Genomic DNA, 20,614 nt, shown 5'->3' on the forward strand with positions numbered 1-20,614 from the left:
TCAGAGAATATTATGGTCTGTCACCAGTGGACTTGAGCTCCCCTGGAGACCATGTGACTGGTATTTTTTCTTTCTTGTCTTTTTAGGAGTTGTATATTATGGGATGTATGCTGCTACTGCTGGAGTATTATGGTCTGTCGAGGAGAGCAGGGAGGGGGGTGTCACCATGACAACGGGGTTGCTAAGGGGGCTGGGACTACTAGTGGAAAGGGGAAGGAGTGTGCATGCAATGAGCCTGGTGCATGCATGTCTAGTAGTGGCAGTGTGCGTGCGAACGTGTGCGAGCGCGCGTGCTTGGTGGAGGGGGTGGGGGCAGGCTGAGTATTATGGTCTGTCCGTTGCGAGGTAACTATGCAGAGTCCTGTGTGAGTGTGTGTGTGTGGGGGGGTGGATTATTATGGGATGTCTGCCCCCTTTGTGTGTTTGTGAGGATGTTAGCTAAGCTCTGCCTGTGAGGTTGGGGGAGAGAAAAGGGGGACGGAGCAACGTGTTTTGGGTCATTGACGGCTCATTTTTTTAATTTCGCTGATCATTGGTTCAGCCGGGGCTTAATGAATGAACACTAAATGACAACTACTGCCGCACAAACAGCGTGACTTGTGTTAATTCTTGCACCGAGAAGGAGAGAGCTCACCTCGACCCGGGACTACACACATACACACACAAACACACACTACAGTAAGTTTCCAATGTGTGAAGGTAGGGTTTCAATCCTTAAACTTTTCTCAGATATATTGTTTTAACTCGACAGTGCGGATTTGCCGCTCACACTTGGAAATAATGCTAGATGCCATACTTTGCTTCATTTACTCCTGTGTAGAGAAATACCTGCAAATCAACAACATGTACTGTCAATGCACAGAGAATCTAGTTATCCAACTTGTTTGAGTACGCAGGTGGACAATTAGATGCTATGTAAATAATAAGAAATGAGTAAGGATTAGCGACCAACCAGTGCCATTTATTATTATTATTTATATATTTTTTTCAGCACCCACCACCCCCTCCCTTCCTGGACACCCCCGGTCCGTTCTCCAACAGTCCCACGTCATTTTCCCTCCTCCCTCGCCGACCGAGGAGCAAGGTTTAGGAGGGATTAATTCGACCAGCAAGAAATTAAATTAAATCGCTGGAAAAATGTCGGGCAGCGAGGATGAGAGGGAAGACTTTGGAGCCGTGGACGAGCACTCACTTCTCCACGGTAAGCTCGCTTTTTTCCTCCTCAGAAGGAGGTCCATCTCCCCGTGACTTGAGCTCGCCTTCACCGAGAAGCTAACGTTAGCTAAAGCTAGCCAGGAGTAGTCGGCTCGGGCCGTCCGTCACTCGCCATGATAGATTAGTTAGCTAACTTGGCGAGCAAGTCTTTGTAGTTATTTTTTAACCCCTCGTATTCCTCAGACCTCGCGTGTGTTTGCTTGAGTGCGGGCGTGAACTGTCAAAGTTTCAAAGACAAGTTTTGACCTGTGCTGTTGTGGCATTCACGGTGTGTGTGTGTCTGTGTGCGTGTATGTATGTGTGTGGGCGTGCACTAACATCTGCCAAGCCGTGCCAGTGCGCGGTCCCCTCTTTTCTGGCCTGCAGCAGTGTTCCTGTCCGTGTGTATGTACACTGTGTCTTCTCGTACTTATGAAAGCATGTCACCGGCAGATGAGGACGAGCCGGAGGATGCTGTGTCTGACGTAGACGAGGTACCCAAGTCTAAAAAGAAGAAGAAAGCCAAGAAGAGCAACCGAGAGAGCAGGAGTAGTAAGAGGCAGAGACCCATCAGAGAGGTTAGTTTGCTGGCCTCTGCAAGAACTGCCTAACTTTTCATGTTCAGCACAGCAAAATAAACTGCTAAAAGGATAGGTTGACATTTTTTAAAAGTCTATCTTAAACCAATACTGACATGCCAGAATGTACACAGAAATGTTTTTTGGTTACTGTAAACATTCCCCTGGCCACATAGAGATCTCTTCCCAAAGCAGTTGGGAGTAAGTAAAGTAAGTGACGGGAAACGAAATCCACAATCTTTATTATATGTAAAAATGCACTGTGAGGTTCTGTTGAAACTAATAATAAGCTTCAGCAGTCCATGTTAGAAATATCAAGTGTCTGCCAAAATTTCATCTTTTTCACTGTGAAATTTTGAATTTGTGCTTCCGCAGACTGTGTCCTTACTGAGTGGGTGCTGGAGGGATGACACAAATCTGAAATTTGGTACTTAAAAGACTGTAACTTTGGGAGATTAGCCTTTGCTTTGCTCTTGAATGCATTTTTGTAAAGAACATGGACTGTATATTTTATCCCCCTTTGCTTACTCTGAAAAATCTTTAAGAAGAAGTCTCTTCTGGACAGGATGAATGATTGACCAAAAACTATTTCTGTGTCCATATTGTTTTAAAATAGACTTAAAAAATGCAAACCTGTCCTTCGAGGCTGTGACTCAGATTGTTGGATTTGACTTTGTACAGATTTCTGCAACTGCCAACCCCCCCACACGGGGTGACAGCAACAGCTGGGCAAGCGAAATGTTGCAGATATTGATTTATTTCCTGCCTAATAGTGCACACTAAAACCATTACAAGGACCCCTGTGAGCCCTTGGGCTTATTTCAGGGTCCCATAGATCTACTGGACAAGCACAAAACATCCCAGAGTGATTGATATTTTTGCAGCCACATAATGAGCTAATACACTAGTCCCATTATTATAATTATCATTATTAAGATTTATTCACAGCAGACAGTGAGACTGAACTGCTGTGAAAAAGATGCATGAATTGTAATTGGTGTGCACAGAGAATGTCATAAATATAAAATGTGATGGTAAAGTAAAATTAACATTGACATTGACTTTACATCATCATCTGTAGATTCTTTTGCCAATTGATTGGTAAATTGTTTTGCCTGTAAAATGTCTGTAGATCTTAAACGATGCCCATTATAATTTCTCAGAACCTCTGGTGACACATTCATATTGCTTGTTTTGACTGACCAATAATGAAAAGCCTAAAGATATTCAATTTAAACAACAATGTAAAAACAATGAAAAGCAGTAAATCCTCACATTTGAGAAGCTTGAGGTAGAAAATGTTTAGTGTTTTTGCTTGAAAAATGATTAAAAAGATGAATTCATTATTAAAATGGTTATCAAGTAATTGACTAATAGATTTAGTTATCAGTGGTTAACTTTGTCTGAAATTAATGATGAATCATGCACTGACCAGTTCTGCTTCATGGATGACAGGGCAGAGCTGTGTGACTTTTCATGCAGACCTTAACCCAGCCGAGTAGCGTAATCTTTACAAGGAATAAAATGAAAAGGATGTCATTTTAATGTGTGATTTATAGTTTATATGACACATAAAAAGCCCCACTGCCTTCAGGTAATTAGCATTCTTTGTAATTCTTTGTCATGTAGGAGTTGCCAGTCAGCTCCCCAGAGCACTTGATTGGAGTAGAAACAGCAGAGAGAGATGCAGTTGAGGGAGGTGTACGGTCGGAGAGTGAAGGAAGTGATTATGCCCCTGGGAGGAAAAAGAAGAAACGCTTCAGCTCTGCCAAAGACAAGAAGAAAGGAGGTGCGGCAGCAGAGAAAGGAGGCTCGTCCAGTTCAAAGAGCAAACGCAAAGATCCAGAACCAGAAGATGATGACGATGATGACGATGATTGCCAGGTAAAGGTTCATTCAGACACAGCTGTAGAGTTGATAGCTGCTTCCTTCAGGGTTAACATGGCAAACTAACCTCCCCCGGTTGTTCTTTTTAACCTTTCTCCTCATGCCACAGCCTAAAAGCTCCTCCCAGCTGCTGGAGGCCTGGGGCATGAAAGACATTGATCACGTCTTTACTCAGGAAGACTACAGTTCCCTCACCAACTACAAGGCCTTCAGCCAGTTTGTCAGGTAAGATAACCCCTTTTTATATGAACCTTAGATATTATTGTTTTCCCGTACCTTGTCATTAAGCAGCTAAGCATGTATGAAAACAAGTAATAACCATGTTTCTGATAAAATGAATGCTTTTAGGCCGTTAATTGCAGCTAAGAACCCCAAAATTGCTGTTTCCAAGATGATGACTTTGATGATGGCGAAGTGGAGAGAATTCAGCACAAACAACCCACTAAAGGTATTGCAGTTCTGAGGAAGTTTGCAAGTTTGACTGTAATGAATGAGATTTGTCATTCTTATGTTGTTGTCCTGTCTGTTTGACAGTAGAGAGCAGAGTTTCTGATACTGTGCTGTGTTCCCCCCTGTAGGGTTGCGCCACTGCCAATGCAGCTCTGGCAGCTGCCAACGTGGCTGCAGCTGTGGAGAACATGGTGGTGGTGGCAGGGACAGACGGAGGGGCAGAGACTGGGGCTGCCACTTCACCCACACCTGCTCCTACTCCTGCTGCTGCCCCAACACCTGCTGCACCCCCAGCACCTCCGCTCCGCAAGGCCAAGACCAAAGAGGGCAAAGGTAGAACAGGATAAATTAACAACATATTTATTATAATTATGCGTGAATTAAAATATGGATTGTTATTCATGGACTTGGATGGATAATAATTATCTGGACTTATGACTTAAATTAATTAAATTTTCTTTAATAAACTTTAAACTCTGTACTTTCTCAGGTCCCAATGCTCGCAAGAAGTCGAAGCCTACGCCTAAGCCTCCACCGAAACCCAAACCCAAAAAAGTGGCTCCACTCAAGATCAAACTAGGGGGCCTCAACAGCAAGAGGAAGCGCTCCTCTGTAAGATCCCGTTTCTGTCACTGATTTCTTATGTTTCTAGGACTCCACTTATTTAATCACCAGAATTAGAATAATGATTATTGTATTATTATGTAACCAGGTATTTCTCTCATTCGTGATGAGCCCTCTCTCTCTCTCTGCCACTCAAACAGAGTGATGAAGATGAACCAGATGTTGACAGTGACTTTGACGATGGGAGTTTCTCAGTGTCAGATGGCTCCAATCGCAGCAGCCGTCCTAAGAAGAAGCCCAAGAGCGCAAAGAAAAAGAAAAAAGGTTGGCATGGAAATAAAACTAAAACAAATTGTCTGTTCTGGAGGTTTTGCCTTGTCAAATAAGATCAAAGTCAAGGTCAGTATGAAGGCAATTAGTGCTCTTGTTTCTAATTCCCTGCATCTCCTTTTTTCTGCTACTTTTCTGTAAACATCCTCTCTTAGTGGAGACAGAAGACGGTGATGGCTATGAGACAGACCACCAGGACTACTGTGAAGTGTGCCAACAGGGAGGGGAGATCATTTTGTGTGACACCTGCCCCAGAGCATATCACATGGTCTGTCTGGATCCTGACATGGAGAAGGCACCTGAGGGCAAGTGGAGCTGCCCACATTGTGTGAGTACTGTAATCTCAGCCCTCGGTGCTGCGGAGAAGGCCATTAGGTCGTATGTTAGAGAAGACTGGGCCTGATTCCCGGACTTTGAAACAGCAGGGCAAAAATTACACCTGTCATTAAAATACTGTTGTGTGAAAGTCTATTCCTGGAAAGTTGCACTGATATGAGAGTTGATTGTTGGGAAATGGATTTTGCTGACCAGGATTTTGACCAATTTTTGTGTTCTCCATTTCTCTTTGTCCTCTGCTGCCCCCCCCCCCCCCCCTCAACCCTTTTGCACATGTTCCCGTCTATCCTCTCCTATTCCCCACCACACGCCTTATCCGCCCCCCATCCCCCATTTCCTCTCCTTGTTCCTCCCCTCCCACTCCCTCCCTCCCTGTGCTATGGCTCCACACGCAAACATGCACGCGCACACAATGTGCACACACCCCGCTCCTGGCGCTCTCGAATCTCCCCCCATACCCCTCCCCTTTTTCCTTTCACTCCGTTCCGCATACCTTCCCTGCCTGTCTGCCCCTCCACCCCCCCGCACCCAACACACACACACACACACTCTCACACACACATACACACACACACCACTTCCCTCTGTCTGTAATTCTGCCACCAGGAGAAGGAGGGGATCCAGTGGGAGGCCAGGGATGATCTTTCTGAGGCCGAAGGGGAGGACGAGGAAGACAGGAGGGATGAAGGGGTGGAGGAGGAAGATGACCACCACATTGAGTTCTGCCGGGTGTGCAAGGATGGAGGGGAGCTGCTTTGCTGTGACACCTGCCCCTCCTCTTACCACATCCACTGCCTCAACCCTCCTCTCCCTGAAATCCCCAATGGAGAATGGATCTGCCCCCGCTGCAAGGTGAGCGCTGTGTACTGGTGCATGTGAGTCTGTGCGTGCATGTGTTCGTGTGGGTGTGCACACCAATTGCAGATTCCATCTTGTGAATGTTTGTGCTGGAGATAAAGAGCTGTGGATAAGTTTACCTATAGTATTTTAGACAAACCATGGTAGTAAAACAGTTTTTATTTTGCTGATTTCTCATGTCCTAAAAATTCATCATTCATATTATTTTTAAGAACAGAATTTCTTATCAGCGGTAAATTGCTTCTATTCACTGATACATATCCTGTCCTAAATTATTTCTCGCATTTCCTAATAGTGTCCACCAATGAAGGGAAAAGTCCAGAAGGTTTTGACATGGCGTTGGGGGGAGCCACCAGCCCCCACACCTGTCCCCCGGCCTGCTGACCTGCCTGCTGATGCTCCTGATCCCCCACCACTTGCGGGACGCAGAGAGAGGGAGTTCTTTGTCAAATGGTGCAATATGTCTTACTGGCACTGCTCTTGGGTGCAGGAACTACAGGTACACACTCTCTCTGAAACTGTGTCCACCTGTAGTTGAGAATGTGCTTTGTTAGGCTGTCTTTGTGCAAGTGTGGGACATTTTTCTGTCCTCTCTCCTCACATTTATAAGACACACACTCAGTTCTGTCTTAGCTGGGCCTTTCTTTACCCCCCTGTCACTCTTCCAGTTGGAGCTGAACTGCCAGGTGATGTTCCGTAACTACCAGAGGAAGACTGACATGGATGAACCGCCGCCGGTGGACTTTGGAGGCGAGGGTGATGATGACAAAAGCACCAAGAGGAAGAACAAGGATCCTCTCTTTGTCCACATGGAAGAGGAGTTTTACCGTTATGGAGTCAAGATGGAGTGGCTGATGATCCACCGCATCCTCAACCACAGGTAGGACACATAAACCTCATAAGAAATATGCAGATTACATCAGAAAAGAATTACATTTCAGTTTTGAATCATCAGAGCAGTTAGTATTTTGGTCTTAAAATTGCTGTTTTAACAGATGATTACTGTGGTCTTGAGGTGCATTTTTATGGTTAGTGGAATAAAGATTCTATGTTTTGTCCTAATAACACATAAAATAAGGAACTGAAATTGATAAGTAGAAAAAAAGTGTATGAGTGTCTATTACATATAAGTTGACAATTAATTGTTTTACAGACAAAATACAGAAACTACTTGTTATCATCTTTATTGTACAGTAGTACACACTGTTTTATCATAACCAAATCTTGCCTGTATTTTTTTTTTTATGTTAGTGTTGATAAAAAGAACAACGTACATTACCTGATCAAATGGAGAGATCTGCCTTATGACCAGTCAACCTGGGAGAGTGAGGACATGGACATACCTGAGTATGACACCTACAAACAGACCTACTGGAATCACAGGTATGCAAAGACTGACAAAGTGTCCTTCTCTTTAAGTTATCGACACTGCTGTTGAAAATGTGTTTTCCCCCTGAACTTTCATTTCCTCTGATAGAGAGTTAATGATGGGTGAAGAGGGCAGACCTGGCAAGAAGCTGAAGAAGCCAGTCAAAGTCAAGAAGGCAGAGCGGCCTCCGGCTAATCCAGTCGTAGATGTAGGTATCTTTGAAACTTTGAACTGAAACAAAACAGACTTCCTTATTTCAAAACACAACCTTGGTCATCCTGAAACCGATCCTGCCAAATCTAGTTTTAGCAGTGGACTAATGGATTACTGGTGATAAAGTGAAGGCTCACTGTCAGGTGTGTTTCTTTGGCAGAATAAATCAAGACAGCTGGTGAATTGATATTCTTCCTGGCTTCTTTCTTCCAGCCCACCATCAAGTTTGATCGGCAGCCTGATTACCTGGACAGCACAGGAGGCACTCTGCATCCTTACCAGCTAGAGGGGTTGAACTGGCTGAGGTTTTCTTGGGCTCAGGCCACTGACACTATCCTGGCTGATGAGATGGGTTTAGGCAAGACTGTACAAACCGCTGTCTTCCTCTACTCATTGTACAAAGAGGTAATTAATGTACTGTATAAATGTTTTGCAAGGATTGTGAGCATTTTTTTGTCATTTGAATGCTGGAGTTTCTGTGATTTGTAAGGCTAAAGCTACACTTTGTTTTATCTAAGAAAAGACCTTTATGTTAACAAAATAAAACCAGTTTTCTGCCTGTTTATTTTTACTGACACTGCTTTGTCCAGTCTGGCCTCCCCTATCAATCAGTGTTAGTTGGTGGGTTTCAGACATGTGACACATAGTAATTCTGTCCAATAAAGGGGATGAGTTCAAAGTAAGGAACTCTATCCTAAAGGCAGGGCAAGACAAATATCTTGTGGTTTGTCTAATAATAAATCTATAGCATATTTACTTGTTAATGTTGATTCCACCTGTCTTCCATTGGTACAGGGTCACTCCAAAGGTCCCTTTCTGGTCAGTGCTCCCCTGTCTACCATCATTAACTGGGAGAGAGAGTTTGAGATGTGGGCCCCCGACATGTACGTGGTGACCTACGTAGGGGATAAAGACAGCAGGGCTGTCATCAGAGAGAACGAGTTCTCCTTTGAAGGAAATGCTATCCGAGGTGGAAAAAAGGCATCCAAGATGAAGGTAAGAAAAAAAAAAAGGAGTAAAAGGAGCAAGAGAGATGATACCAAATGTGATGTATTAGTATTAGTATAGTGTATTATTAATAATCGGTATGAATTTACATTAAAAATATTAATGTGGCAAAATTTTGCAAACCACTTCTTTTAGTTTATGGCACTATATTGCCAGTGGAAACAATTATTAACAGCCCTGGTAATTGGTAATAATTGTTTTTACTTCTTTCCCTGTTTGGCAGCTTAACTAATGTCCCTGTTTCTCTGTGTTTTACAGAAAGACTCACCTGTCAAGTTCCATGTTCTGCTGACCTCCTATGAATTGATTACCATTGACCAGGCTGTGCTGGGCTCCATTGAATGGGCCTGTCTGGTTGTGGATGAAGCACACAGACTCAAGAACAACCAGTCCAAGGTAACATCAAAAACTGCTTTACATAAGTCTTTGTTTTCTTGTGTTTTGAACACGTTTTTATTTTAGAAATCAGTTTGTGTGTGTACCTGCATACCGGCTATTTTGCACACAAAAATGATAAGTACTATATATTATTGTATCGTTTTTTTTGTTGTGTTTTTATTGTCAGTGTCCAGAATTCAGTGCTTTCCCTGTACCTTTATTTCTTACTAGTTCTTCAGAGTATTGAACAACTACCCGCTGCAACACAAGCTGCTGCTGACCGGAACTCCTCTTCAGAACAACCTGGAGGAGCTCTTCCACTTGCTGAACTTCCTGACCCCAGAGAGATTCAAGTCAGTATGGGGCCACAGCACATGTGGCTTGTCTTGCAGACACACTGTAGACGCCCACACTGACTCTGTGTGTATTTATGTTTCTCTTTTTTTTTTCTTCAGTAACCTGGAGGGGTTTCTTGAGGAGTTTGCAGACATTGCCAAAGAGGACCAGATCAAGAAGCTGCATGACATGCTGGGACCACACATGCTCAGGAGGCTGAAGGCTGATGTTTTCAAACATATGCCCTCTAAGACTGAGCTCATCGTTAGAGTGGAGCTGAGCCCTATGCAGAAGTATGTGATAAGAGGAAATTTAGTAGTAATAGAAATTAAACCAATCCACAGATTGAAGATTGAACATTAGCATTTTAAAATGTTATTAGTTTTAAGGTTTTGCATAATGTGGTGTATAAAGTCTGAATTCTCTTGATGTGAAAAATATATTTTCCTTTGTCTGACCTTTGTTGCCTCTTTTCTCATTTTTTGTTTTAATTTTTTCTTTGCTGTAACCCAGGAAATACTACAAGTTCATCTTAACACGTAACTTTGAGGCCCTGAACACACGTGGAGGAGGAAACCAAGTCTCTCTGCTCAATGTGGTGATGGACCTCAAAAAGTGCTGCAATCACCCCTACCTCTTTCCAGCAGCTGCCACAGTACGATCCATGTTTTTGCACAATTATATAGGAACACGGTGCATGTGGTGTTGTAGCACGGCGTTGTGTCTTGTACTAAAATTTGTTAATACAGTCATTTTGCTTGGTTTGTCTGTGTGATTGCAGGAGGCGCCAAAACTTCCAAATGGCATGTACGAAGGCACTGCTCTGACCAAGTCTTCAGGAAAACTGATGCTGCTCCAGAAAATGATGAGGAGACTGAAGGAGGGAGGCCACAGAGTTCTGGTCTTCTCTCAGATGACCAAAATGCTGGACCTGCTGGAGGATTTCTTGGAGAATGAAGGTTATAAATATGAGAGAATTGATGGAGGCGTCACTGGCAACTTGAGACAGGAGGCCATTGACCGTTTTAACGGTGAGACATGTACATAGGCTGTTTGTATCGCCTAAAAACAGCTGCTATGGCATGCCATCAATGTTCTAATTTTGTTCCTCTCTGTCCTTCTTTTTATGTTCTTCATTCCAACAGCTCCTGGTGCTCCGCAGTTTGCTTTCCTCCTCTCCACCAGAGCTGGTGGTTTGGGCATTAATCTCGCCTCTGCCGACACTGTCATCATTTACGACTCTGACTGGAACCCCCACAATGACATCCAGGTATTCAAACCTGAACTGCAACCCCTTATCAACGTCACTATGTTTATTTATTTGGATGACAGGCGATTATACTGCTTTCGTGTGTGTTGTAGGCGTTCAGCAGAGCTCACCGTATTGGCCAGAACAGGAAGGTGATGATATATCGCTTTGTCACCAAAGCGTCTGTGGAGGAGAGGATCACACAGGTCTGTGAAAATTAACACTACATTAAATTATTTATACCTCTTAAAATTGTGTCAGCCATGTCAGGATTCTGTGAGAACCTTCTCACCACTTGTTTGTATTCCACCTACTTTGCTCCACCAGGTGGCAAAGAAGAAGATGATGCTCACCCACCTGGTGGTGCGACCTGGTCTTGGCTCCAAGACGGGCTCCATGTCCAAGCAGGAGCTCGATGATATCCTCAAGTTTGGAACAGAAGAGTTGTTCAAAGATGAAGTCGGAGATGGTGAGTTGACTGTAACCCGCTACGAGAAAATTTACAACAGTAAAATGAGTCACAGCACCTGAAAAGAGTAGCCGAATAATTTGCATTGAAAACAAAAGAGGGCTACGAATCATTTGTCTTGGGAACATAAGAGACCATTACTGGATCAGATGAAGGTAAATTGTAATTGGTTTTAGTTATATAAAACAAAATCTTGTTGCAGTGTGGCATGTTATAGGATAACAAACCTATGGAGTGAAGAACTCTTTAACTGAAAATAAAGGCAGCTGTCTGAAAATGGGGAGAGGCTGGAAAGATTTCTCCACCACTGGGATGCCAGTCTGATCTGACAGAGGGGGTGACTTTAGTTTCCGTTTCCTTCCCCTTTTTTTTTGACTTGCCCTGCTTTCAGGGGACAACAAGGAGGATGACAGCAGTGTCATCCACTACGACGACCACGCAATTGACCGCTTGCTAGACAGGAACCAGGATGCCACAGAGGACACTGAACTTCAGAGCATGAACGAATACCTCAGCTCCTTTAAGGTGGCCCAGTATGTGGTCAAAGATGAAGACGATGAGGTATGAGTTATTCTAAAACGTGTGTGAATATAAAACCTAATTGTATTGTTTCAACTTAGATGTTTGACAATTGAGTGGACATTATTGTTCAGCGGTAGCTTTGAAGCTAAATCCACAAAATTAATGTGCATCCTTAATCTACTCCATATAAATGGCTGTTTTCTTTGTTTGAGGAGGAGGAGGTGGAACGGGAGGTGATCAAGCAGGAGGAAAGTGTTGATCCTGACTACTGGGAGAAGCTGCTTCGACACCACTACGAGCAGCAGCAGGAGGATCTCGCCCGCAACCTGGGCAAAGGCAAAAGAACTCGAAAGCCTGTCAACTACAATGACGGCTCCCAGGAGGACCGAGGTATAAGACAGGGTACAGAACAATATATAATGCAACCTCTTCTTGTGTGTGCGTGCTGTGCAGTGCTGTTGGTGTTTGTGTGGTGTTGGTGTTTGTGTTGGTGTTGGTAGGAGATACAGTGAATGTGTAGCATGACGTTGTAATTTCGTTTTCTGGCCCTGGCTGGCACTGGACGTAGTGATGTGTTACAGTTGGTTGTGAGTTATTTTGAAGTGTGTACTTTCTACTTTCTCAGGCCAAGCATCTTTAAAAAAAAAAAAAAACCCTGGGGCCTGTCTTATGACCAGAATTACGAAGTTGTATCAGAATTTGCAGGACTGAGATAAAGACAGTATCCGATCACTAGCAAGTCTTTGTTTTTGTGCTCTGGTTTGATTGGGCAGTGACAAAGGAATCAGACCACAGGTGTAACTGTACCTGTTTTGGTTTATTTAGTTGTAAGGTCAGTGCAGTGTAAACTCATTGTTTGTTTATTGCTAAACATTTTTTAACATCATACCAGTTCGTATCAACATTGGTACAGTTTATTTTTCCAAAAGTGAGAATTAAATTGAGAAAACTATTTCTGTTGTTCATTTTTGAATAATTAGTAAAAAAAAAGGGGTTCCCCCCCTGTCCTTTATCTCATCTCGACTAGATTCTCTCCAGACAGTGGAGTTTTTTTTGTCCCTCCGTAATATTTTTTTGTCTGTGCTTTGTTCAGATTGGCAGGAGGATCAGTCTGATAATCAGTCTGATTACTCTGTGGCTTCAGAAGAGGGCGACGAGGACTTCGATGAACGGACTGAAGGTAAGGCTCAGTGTTTTGATCAATGCTGTTTAAAAATAGGGTATGTAAGTGTGTCCTTTGGTGGTAAAACGTCACTGTTTAACCATTTACTTTCTGGAGACAGAGACGTAGACCTTCCTGTTTAACGTAAGTCTAGATTATAAGAAATCTCAACTGTCCGAGCCCCAGTTGTGTCATTCACTAACGTCCTTCAAACCACCCCTGCAGATTGTTCAGATTCAGATGACAGCTATGATATCCTCATTGACAACATCAACAACTCACGAAACAGCACTTGTTGCTGCATCATCTGCATTGAGCGTAGAGAGGCAAGAAAAGACAGAAAGAAAAAGGAAGAAGAGAGAAGGAAAAAGGCAAAGAAGCAGGGACAGAATTTTAAAATCAACAGTTTCTCGACCAGCTGAACTGTCTGCTTGCACTTCAAAGAGACTGTCTGTGTTCATATTAACTGCCAAGTTGGTTTGAAGGTTTGTGTAAAAAAATATTACCTATTGTTCGTTTCATTCATAAGATGTACATGTTCAGTACTGATTTTATATTTTATTAAATAATAATTATGGCTCCTGTTAGTTCAGTTTTATTAAGTGAAGTATACCAAAGCACTGCTTTCAGTTACAAATGTTCTTAAAGAAGAAACGCGTAATGTAGAAGTGCAGCGAGATTGTGAGGAGAGACAGCTTCAGCAGGATCAGAGTGTGGCGTGATGAGCTGTAAGTGGAGCAACTTCACAGAAAAACCTTAGGATGTTAAGAGCACACGTGATCATCAACAACAATTCAGTTTTAATGAACATTCCTTTGCCTCAGTGGATTCTGTCTTGGCTTGAATGTACCCTGACCTTCAGATAAGCTAACAGTGTTAATTTTGTCCTAGCTAATGCTCGCAGACCAAACCGTAAGGGGCTGAGGAACGACAGGGACAAACCTCTACCTCCACTGTTGGCCAGGGTCGGTGGGAACATTGAGGTGAGTTTTCTGCCAAGCCCACAGTCCTCTGGTCTCCTCTAAATCCTCTCAGGTACAGACATTACTAGAAACCTGATAAGAATCATCCTCCAAATTAAACACCAGCAAGAAACAACGAAAGTTGACTGTTATTATTATCTTCTTGAAAACACAATCGTGCTAACAAATGCTAGGTTACCTTTGCTTCTATTAGACAAAGCATTTAATTTATGTCTTGACCTCTTTATTACCTGTCAGGTGTTGGGCTTCAATGCTCGGCAGAGGAAGGCTTTCCTGAATGCAGTGATGCGTTATGGGATGCCTCCTCAGGATGCTTTCACCAACCAGTGGCTGGTGCGGGACCTCAGAGGGAAATCTGAGAAAGAATTCAAGTGAGTCTCCATGCTTCAAAAAATTATATGTTTTTTAAGTATATGTATAGCACAGAAATTATTTTTTTGTAGATATGGATGAGATATTTGCATTAGAAGCTTCTGAATGCTCTTTAACAGTCCTGAATGTGGTATATTCACCATTTTGTTTTTGCATCTTATTTCTTTTTTGTGCATTTCTGTGAAACGAGGTCCCGGTTCACAAATTTATTTATGGGGACATCCCTTCGCCTTGTCCTTCACACATATTTGCAGGGCTTACGTCTCTCTATTCATGCGTCACCTTTGTGAGCCGGGGGCTGATGGAGCTGAGACCTTCGCAGATGGCGTTCCACGCGAGGGTCTGTCAAGGCAACACGTGCTGACTCGCATTGGTGTGATGTCTCTTATAAGGAAAAAGGTATGTTTCACAGTTAGAAAATAAAGAGTGCAAATGATGCCATTCAGAGTCTGTTGCACAATAAAATGGCCAATTTACGTATTGATAACAGGTGCAGGAGTTTGAGCATGTGAATGGTCAGTGGTCAATGCCCTGGATGGCAGAGCTGGAGGAGAACAAAAGGGCAGCAGCTCTGGCTGCTGGTGAAGACCCCAAGACTCCCTCTACTGGGACCCCTGCAGACACACAGCCCAACACTCCTGTTCCAGGTACATATACATGTTTGTTTATGTACCAGGCATCAGGCATCAATCCCAGCCCTCACCCTTAGTGTGTGGATTGTATATAGTGTGACATGATATTGTAGAAACTGTTCTACCAGTTGTTTCTTCTCTGAGCTAAACCTCATTCTAAGTGTTCAAATGTTACGTTTGAAAACCTTTGAAGGGTTTCACACACTGTTGTATAATACAGAATTATTAAAGCCATATTTGTGAAAATGTTAAAAAAAAAATAGAATGCAGGTGAGTGAGTACATAATTAAACAAACACGCTCCTCTTTCTTCGGTCAGGTAGTTTCATTTCAGTTTCATGATGTGTAGTTAAACACTTCAAGAGACATTTCTGTCGCAGAGACACCAGCACACAAGCATTTATGTTGTAACACTGTCTTTATGGGGATGATGTGACAAATTCTTAACCTCAGAACCGCATGCTTAACCTCAGTTTTTACACCAACCAAAATGTAATATGAAGTCTAACTTTAAGCCCCAATCCTAATCGTAATGCTGAAATAATCCTGGAAGTTGTGAGAACCATGCCTTTCTGGTTGTGTTGCATTGAAAGCATGTCTGCTTTATTCAAGGCCATACAGGCATCTACCCTGACTGTCAGCTTATTCCTTGGCGCCCTCTTGTGGCTACATCCTTGAAAACATGAGACAACTAATTACTGGCCACTTGAGACTAATTTAATTTTTGAACCATTAATCCTCCAAAATTAAATGGGATTTTTTGTGTCAGTATAAGACATAATAGAGGACAAATATCAATGCACTATTTGAAAATCTGTCTTTTGCATGTGTTCTCTGGTTTTACAGAGGACTTGTCTAAATCAGATGACAAGGAAGACATGAAGAAGGAGGGAGAGGATGGGAAAGGGGTCAAGAAGGCAGATGATCCAGAGGTAAATTCTGCTATTACCTTATTTTGTTTAAAGTATTAACATTATTCTGGAGTTGGCTCACAGATTTTTCTAATTTGACACTGACTACCTCTCCTGTAGATTATTGAAATCCCAGATGAGTCTGAAAAATCCCCTGTGCTTGAAAAGAAGGAAGGAGACATAGACTCTGCTACAGGGAAGGAGGAGAAAGACAAGGAGACGGGAGATGGAGATGAAGGGAAGGAGAAAGAGGCTGAAGACAAAAGCAAGGAGAAAGATGAGAAGGACAAGGCTTCTGATATGGGGGAGAAGGACGCTCCTGCTGTTAAGGGTGAAGGCTCAGAGGGCAAGATGGAGTCAGAGGAGGACAAGTCCAAAGGTGAGATAGATCATAATACTGTTTTTACAAAATCTTCCAGTTTCCTTTCTCTGACTCTAACTTTGCTTTTCTTATTCCAGCTGAGGAGGGCAAAGATGAAAAGATGGACACCACCTCGCCCACAGAGGAGAAGAAAGGTACATATATAAAGTCCACGTCAACAAGCATACAGTACATGTCAACACAGACACACTTTGTAATTAAGTGAATTTCATTATAAGCTTTTAAAATGTTCCTTGTGTGCTATGAATGAATTTGTAAGATAAGGCTAAATGTCAAAAAACAACATTTTTAAACTTTGTTGCCGTCATGTTTGTTTAACTGTTGTTTTCTCGCAGAGCAAAAAGAGGAGAAAGATGGCACGAAGACAGATGAGTCTGGCAAACTGCAGAATGGAGAGAACAACAAAGAGGGAGGAACAGCTGCACCAGTGGTTAACGTCAGCGAAGAGAAGAAGAAAGCCACAAAGCAGAGGTTCATGTTCAACATTGCTGATGGAGGATTCACAGGTAGACACACACAGACACGCACACGCACAGACAGTTTCTTTTGTGTCTTTTCTTTTCTCTTTTTTCACTTTTATTTCTGTCTTCTGACCTTTCTGCCCTCCTTTCCAGAACTTCACTCTCTGTGGCAGAATGAAGAGCGAGCGGCCACCGTCACCAAGAAGACCTTTGAGATTTGGCACCGTCGCCATGACTACTGGCTGCTGGCTGGCATCATACAGTATCCTTTCAAAGAAAGACCTTGTTAAATTCTCATGTGCGATTGCTGTCTTCCTGTCACGTTAGTCACATGACTCTGTTGCATACTCAGCCCTCTGTTTCTTCTTTTATTGTTCTTCTGTAATGAGAGTGAAATGTTTGCTTGGGTTAAGAACAATAATCTGTTGATCCCTTCAAAAGACAACAGGCAAAGTATTCAAGCCAAGCCGAAAAAAATCCCCAAACACAAGGATGTGCATTCAGCAACTCTCCCTTACTAGATGATTATATGACCCTCATGACATGATGTTGTCGGACTTGACCTCAGCGTCTCTCAGACACGGCTATGCTCGGTGGCAGGATGTGCAGAACGACGTGAGGTTTGCCATCCTCAATGAGCCCTTCAAAGGGGAGATGAGCAGAGGAAACTTCTTGGAGATCAAAAACAAGTTTCTGGCCCGTAGGTTCAAGGTGAGCCGGGTTCTCGTTGTTGTCATGTTCCCCCGTGTCTGTTTGTATATGTCTGCGTCTGTCATGTCTCACTGGGCATTTGTTGTCTGCCTGTGTTTCCTGTACAGCTGCTGGAGCAGGCGTTGGTGATCGAGGAGCAGTTGCGCAGGGCGGCCTACCTGAACATGACAGAAGACCCAGCCCACCCCTCCATGGCCCTCAACACTCGCTTTAGTGAGGTGGAGTGTCTCGCGGAGTCCCACCAGCACCTCAGCAAGGAGTCCATGTCTGGAAACAAGCCAGCCAATGCAGTGCTGCATAAAGGTAACACATATGGAAGAACCAGGAACAGAGAGGGTTCTGATGGACCTGGAAAACGTGTGGAAGATTCTGGATTTAAGCAAAATTAAGTGAGGCTGTAACAGAAGTTCACGTTTAGCAGACTGTGTATTCTCTACAAGGAGGAGCTGTACATCATTAGCGAGGACATTGCTATGAAAAAAAAAACAGAACATTTGCTGTTACCAAATGTACATATGCAAAAACCACAACGCATGTCCTATGGGCTTTTATGCCGCTGCAGCAAATTTCACTTTTAATGACAGGATAGTATCTTCCATTGTGTTGACCACAGAACTGTACCAGGTGTTGGAGCAGCCCTTTTAGCCATAAAGCCAGTCTAAAGTGCTTCTGTGGTATTGCAGTGCCTGGAAATCGGTCACCCGGGGTTCAGATCATGACAGGAGCTTTGTTTTAAATATTCTGCAGCGTTATCTCACAATAATATTTCTTTAGCTTGAATCATGACAATATGTTGTGTTTATGGCGGCAGGTTTCGTTCCTGTAGGAAACTTCTGAATAAGAGGAGCTTGAGTTTGAGTGTGAGAAAGAGAAGCATTGACTGCCATCATGATAGTATCAGTAGTATGGAAAAAAGAGCTGTTGTGTAAACAAATATTTTAATGTCTTGGTTCCAGTTATAGCTGCTAACGTAACCAGTAACCACATCAGGTGCAACACTGTGGTTAAATATAGGGCAGCTTCCATGTTTGAACAAGGACAGCTTTTCATTACCTCTTGTGGAAAACAACACTCGTACCACCCAGTGATCCATCTGTGGGGTTAGAGTGAAACCTGCCTCCACAGCTCTAGAGTTTCTACTATCGATTATTTTCATTCTCAATTAATCTAATGTTCTACATCCTGAAATGTCTAATTTTATTCAAGCAACAATCCCAAAGGTGAAAACCAGCAAGTGTTTGTCATTTTTGCATGAAAAATACTTCTCTGTCGAGTGACTAATTGAGTAATCAGATAATCCTCTCTAAAGCTCTAGTTTAGTTGTTGATCAACGGCAGGGTGTGTCTTTGTTGTCACAATATTCTCTGGTGATGAAACTGGGTGGTTCGTAACAACCACCACCAACTTAACAACATGTGCCTTGTTCACAACAGGATTTAATAAAGGAAAAATATCCATCTTCCTCTGAATGGGTGGCAGAGAAAAAGTTGTGTTGTTGTAAATTGATCAAATTAGAACACTTGTGGTGATTGTTGATATTGATTGAGTGTTCATACTTTTGTTTTATGACTGCATGGCAAATTAATACAAACAACAGACAAGGAAAGGTGCGGTGATGGAGGCTAATGATAGTAAAATGTTTGAGAAAACACTGTATAATTTGCAGTTTTGTGGACTTCTGTTGTTAGCCTGCTAGCCAATGTAGCTCCTGCAGGTTGTGCTTCCAACTCTACCTACACTATTTCTTGTCCCCTCTTATTTTTGCCACGCAAGTGAATTTTGCAAGGTAAAATCTGGACGACTGCATCTTTAAAAAAAATATGTCAGTTTCAAACCCCTGAATTTCACTAAAATAAAAAGCAGTCCTTCATTTGAATTATTTCTATGTTGTATTTCCAGTTCTCAAACAGCTTGAGGAACTGCTGAGTGACATGAAGGCTGACGTCACGCGTCTCCCGGCAACCATCGCTAGGATACCCCCAGTCGCGGTGCGGCTGCAAATGTCCGAGAGGAACATCCTCAGCCGACTGGCCAGCCGGGGGCCTGACGTCACCGCTCAGAACCAGTCACAGACCTCACAGCAGATGCAGGTACCGCGCTGACCAACCACCTCGCACATTTCACGCTCACTTACTGAGGCCAGTCACCCTCACCTCACCGCCATGTAGCAGACGTCCCCCTCAACCACACCGGTCAGGTTAGTCCTCCTCGCTCTGCACCCACAACCCATCTCCGGACTCAGAAGAACATCAGCTGTGCTGCTGGACTTTGATTTGAAGAAGGCTGAAACTGTAGATGTAGGATGGGAGTGAATGAAAGAATCAGCTCTCTTTCTGTGGCAGACTAGAAACACTTCCTTTTCCTCCACTGGGATTCAGATTTAACTCCTCTAACCTGAGCACTGTCGTTGTGACTGTACTGCGGGCAGCTCCACTGACCTGTCCTGTTCTGCCGTTACAGCAGGGTCAAATATGTGTATGTAACTATGTGTATTATGAAGCTGTCGAGGATAGACAGGAGAAAAAGCAGCATGTTTGGAGTATACTGGTGCTTTGTAGTAATTTTTGGATTATTAAAGAAATCAAGGGATTTTATTGTGCTCATTTTCACCTTTAGGAAGTTGTGAAATTTGAACTGTTTTTTTTTTTTTCAGCTCTAATGTCCTCACCTGTATGTGTGTGGAGAGGGTGTGTGGGTGTGTGCGTGTGCGTGTGTTTCCAGGGTGTATGTATCTATTAACAGGGCATATTGATGTGCGTCTCTACTGCAAAATGCCCCCACACTGAGAGACTGTTACTGTCACTTTTCTATCAGTCAGTCAGACCTGTTACCTCTTCCGGCTTCCTTACCCTCCATCCCAGACCTCCACCTGCAAAACCAGGTGAACCCGATATGGGATCAGCTCTCTGTGCTCACACCCCAACCAGCACCTCGACATTCCTACATTCCTAACTGCACCACAGATTTGATCCCTGGAAATTTGTGTTTGCTTCAAAATGTGGACATGCAATAGCCTCCTCATCTTTTAGGTACATGGGATTGTGTTGATGGCAATCTTAAGTTAATTTAATTTCTCACTGTCTATTGTTATGTTGTTTTACATTATTGAATATTATTATTATTATGGTTACCACATTGTTGTTTTTATCATTGCTGTTTGTTTTTATGGACTACAATAAAGTCAAAAAGTTGACAGTTTTTTTTAGGTTTTTCCATTGTATTTAAACGGAGTATCTATTTTGTAATTACTTCGGTGATTC

The 20,614-nt window shown here is 43.0% G+C and overlaps 1 protein-coding gene across 5 annotated transcripts; it reads left to right on the top strand.

Annotated features, from left to right (window-relative positions):
* Positions 1-433: 433 nt before the first annotated feature.
* On the top strand, positions 434-20,519 carry chd4b (chromodomain helicase DNA binding protein 4b). Of its 5 annotated transcripts, none has more exons than XM_041044143.1 (40): positions 434-678; positions 992-1,201; positions 1,648-1,772; positions 3,402-3,656; positions 3,769-3,884; positions 4,008-4,107; positions 4,238-4,442; positions 4,600-4,721; positions 4,874-4,997; positions 5,159-5,331; positions 5,946-6,191; positions 6,493-6,696; positions 6,866-7,077; positions 7,449-7,580; positions 7,675-7,774; positions 7,993-8,184; positions 8,575-8,775; positions 9,046-9,183; positions 9,397-9,518; positions 9,621-9,794; positions 10,015-10,156; positions 10,283-10,532; positions 10,647-10,771; positions 10,864-10,956; positions 11,078-11,219; positions 11,611-11,780; positions 11,954-12,143; positions 12,835-12,921; positions 13,795-13,886; positions 14,124-14,257; positions 14,513-14,657; positions 14,749-14,905; positions 15,736-15,821; positions 15,921-16,179; positions 16,260-16,316; positions 16,518-16,688; positions 16,797-16,905; positions 17,222-17,354; positions 17,462-17,657; positions 19,254-20,519. In XM_041044143.1, exons 2-40 carry the CDS (start codon positions 1,138-1,140, stop codon positions 19,454-19,456), a joined length of 5,946 nt encoding a protein of 1,981 aa, XP_040900077.1. In that variant the 5' UTR covers positions 434-678; positions 992-1,137; the 3' UTR covers positions 19,457-20,519. The 5 variants fall into 5 exon arrangements, with proteins under 5 accessions (XP_040900077.1, XP_040900080.1, XP_040900079.1 ...); XM_041044146.1 differs by having other exon boundaries at positions 11,954-12,131; XM_041044145.1 differs by having other exon boundaries at positions 11,957-12,143.
* Positions 20,520-20,614: the final 95 nt, after the last annotated feature.

This window comes from Toxotes jaculatrix, chromosome 8 (assembly GCF_017976425.1).
Source record: "Toxotes jaculatrix isolate fToxJac2 chromosome 8, fToxJac2.pri, whole genome shotgun sequence".
NCBI classification, from domain to species: Eukaryota; Metazoa; Chordata; class Actinopteri; family Toxotidae; genus Toxotes; species Toxotes jaculatrix.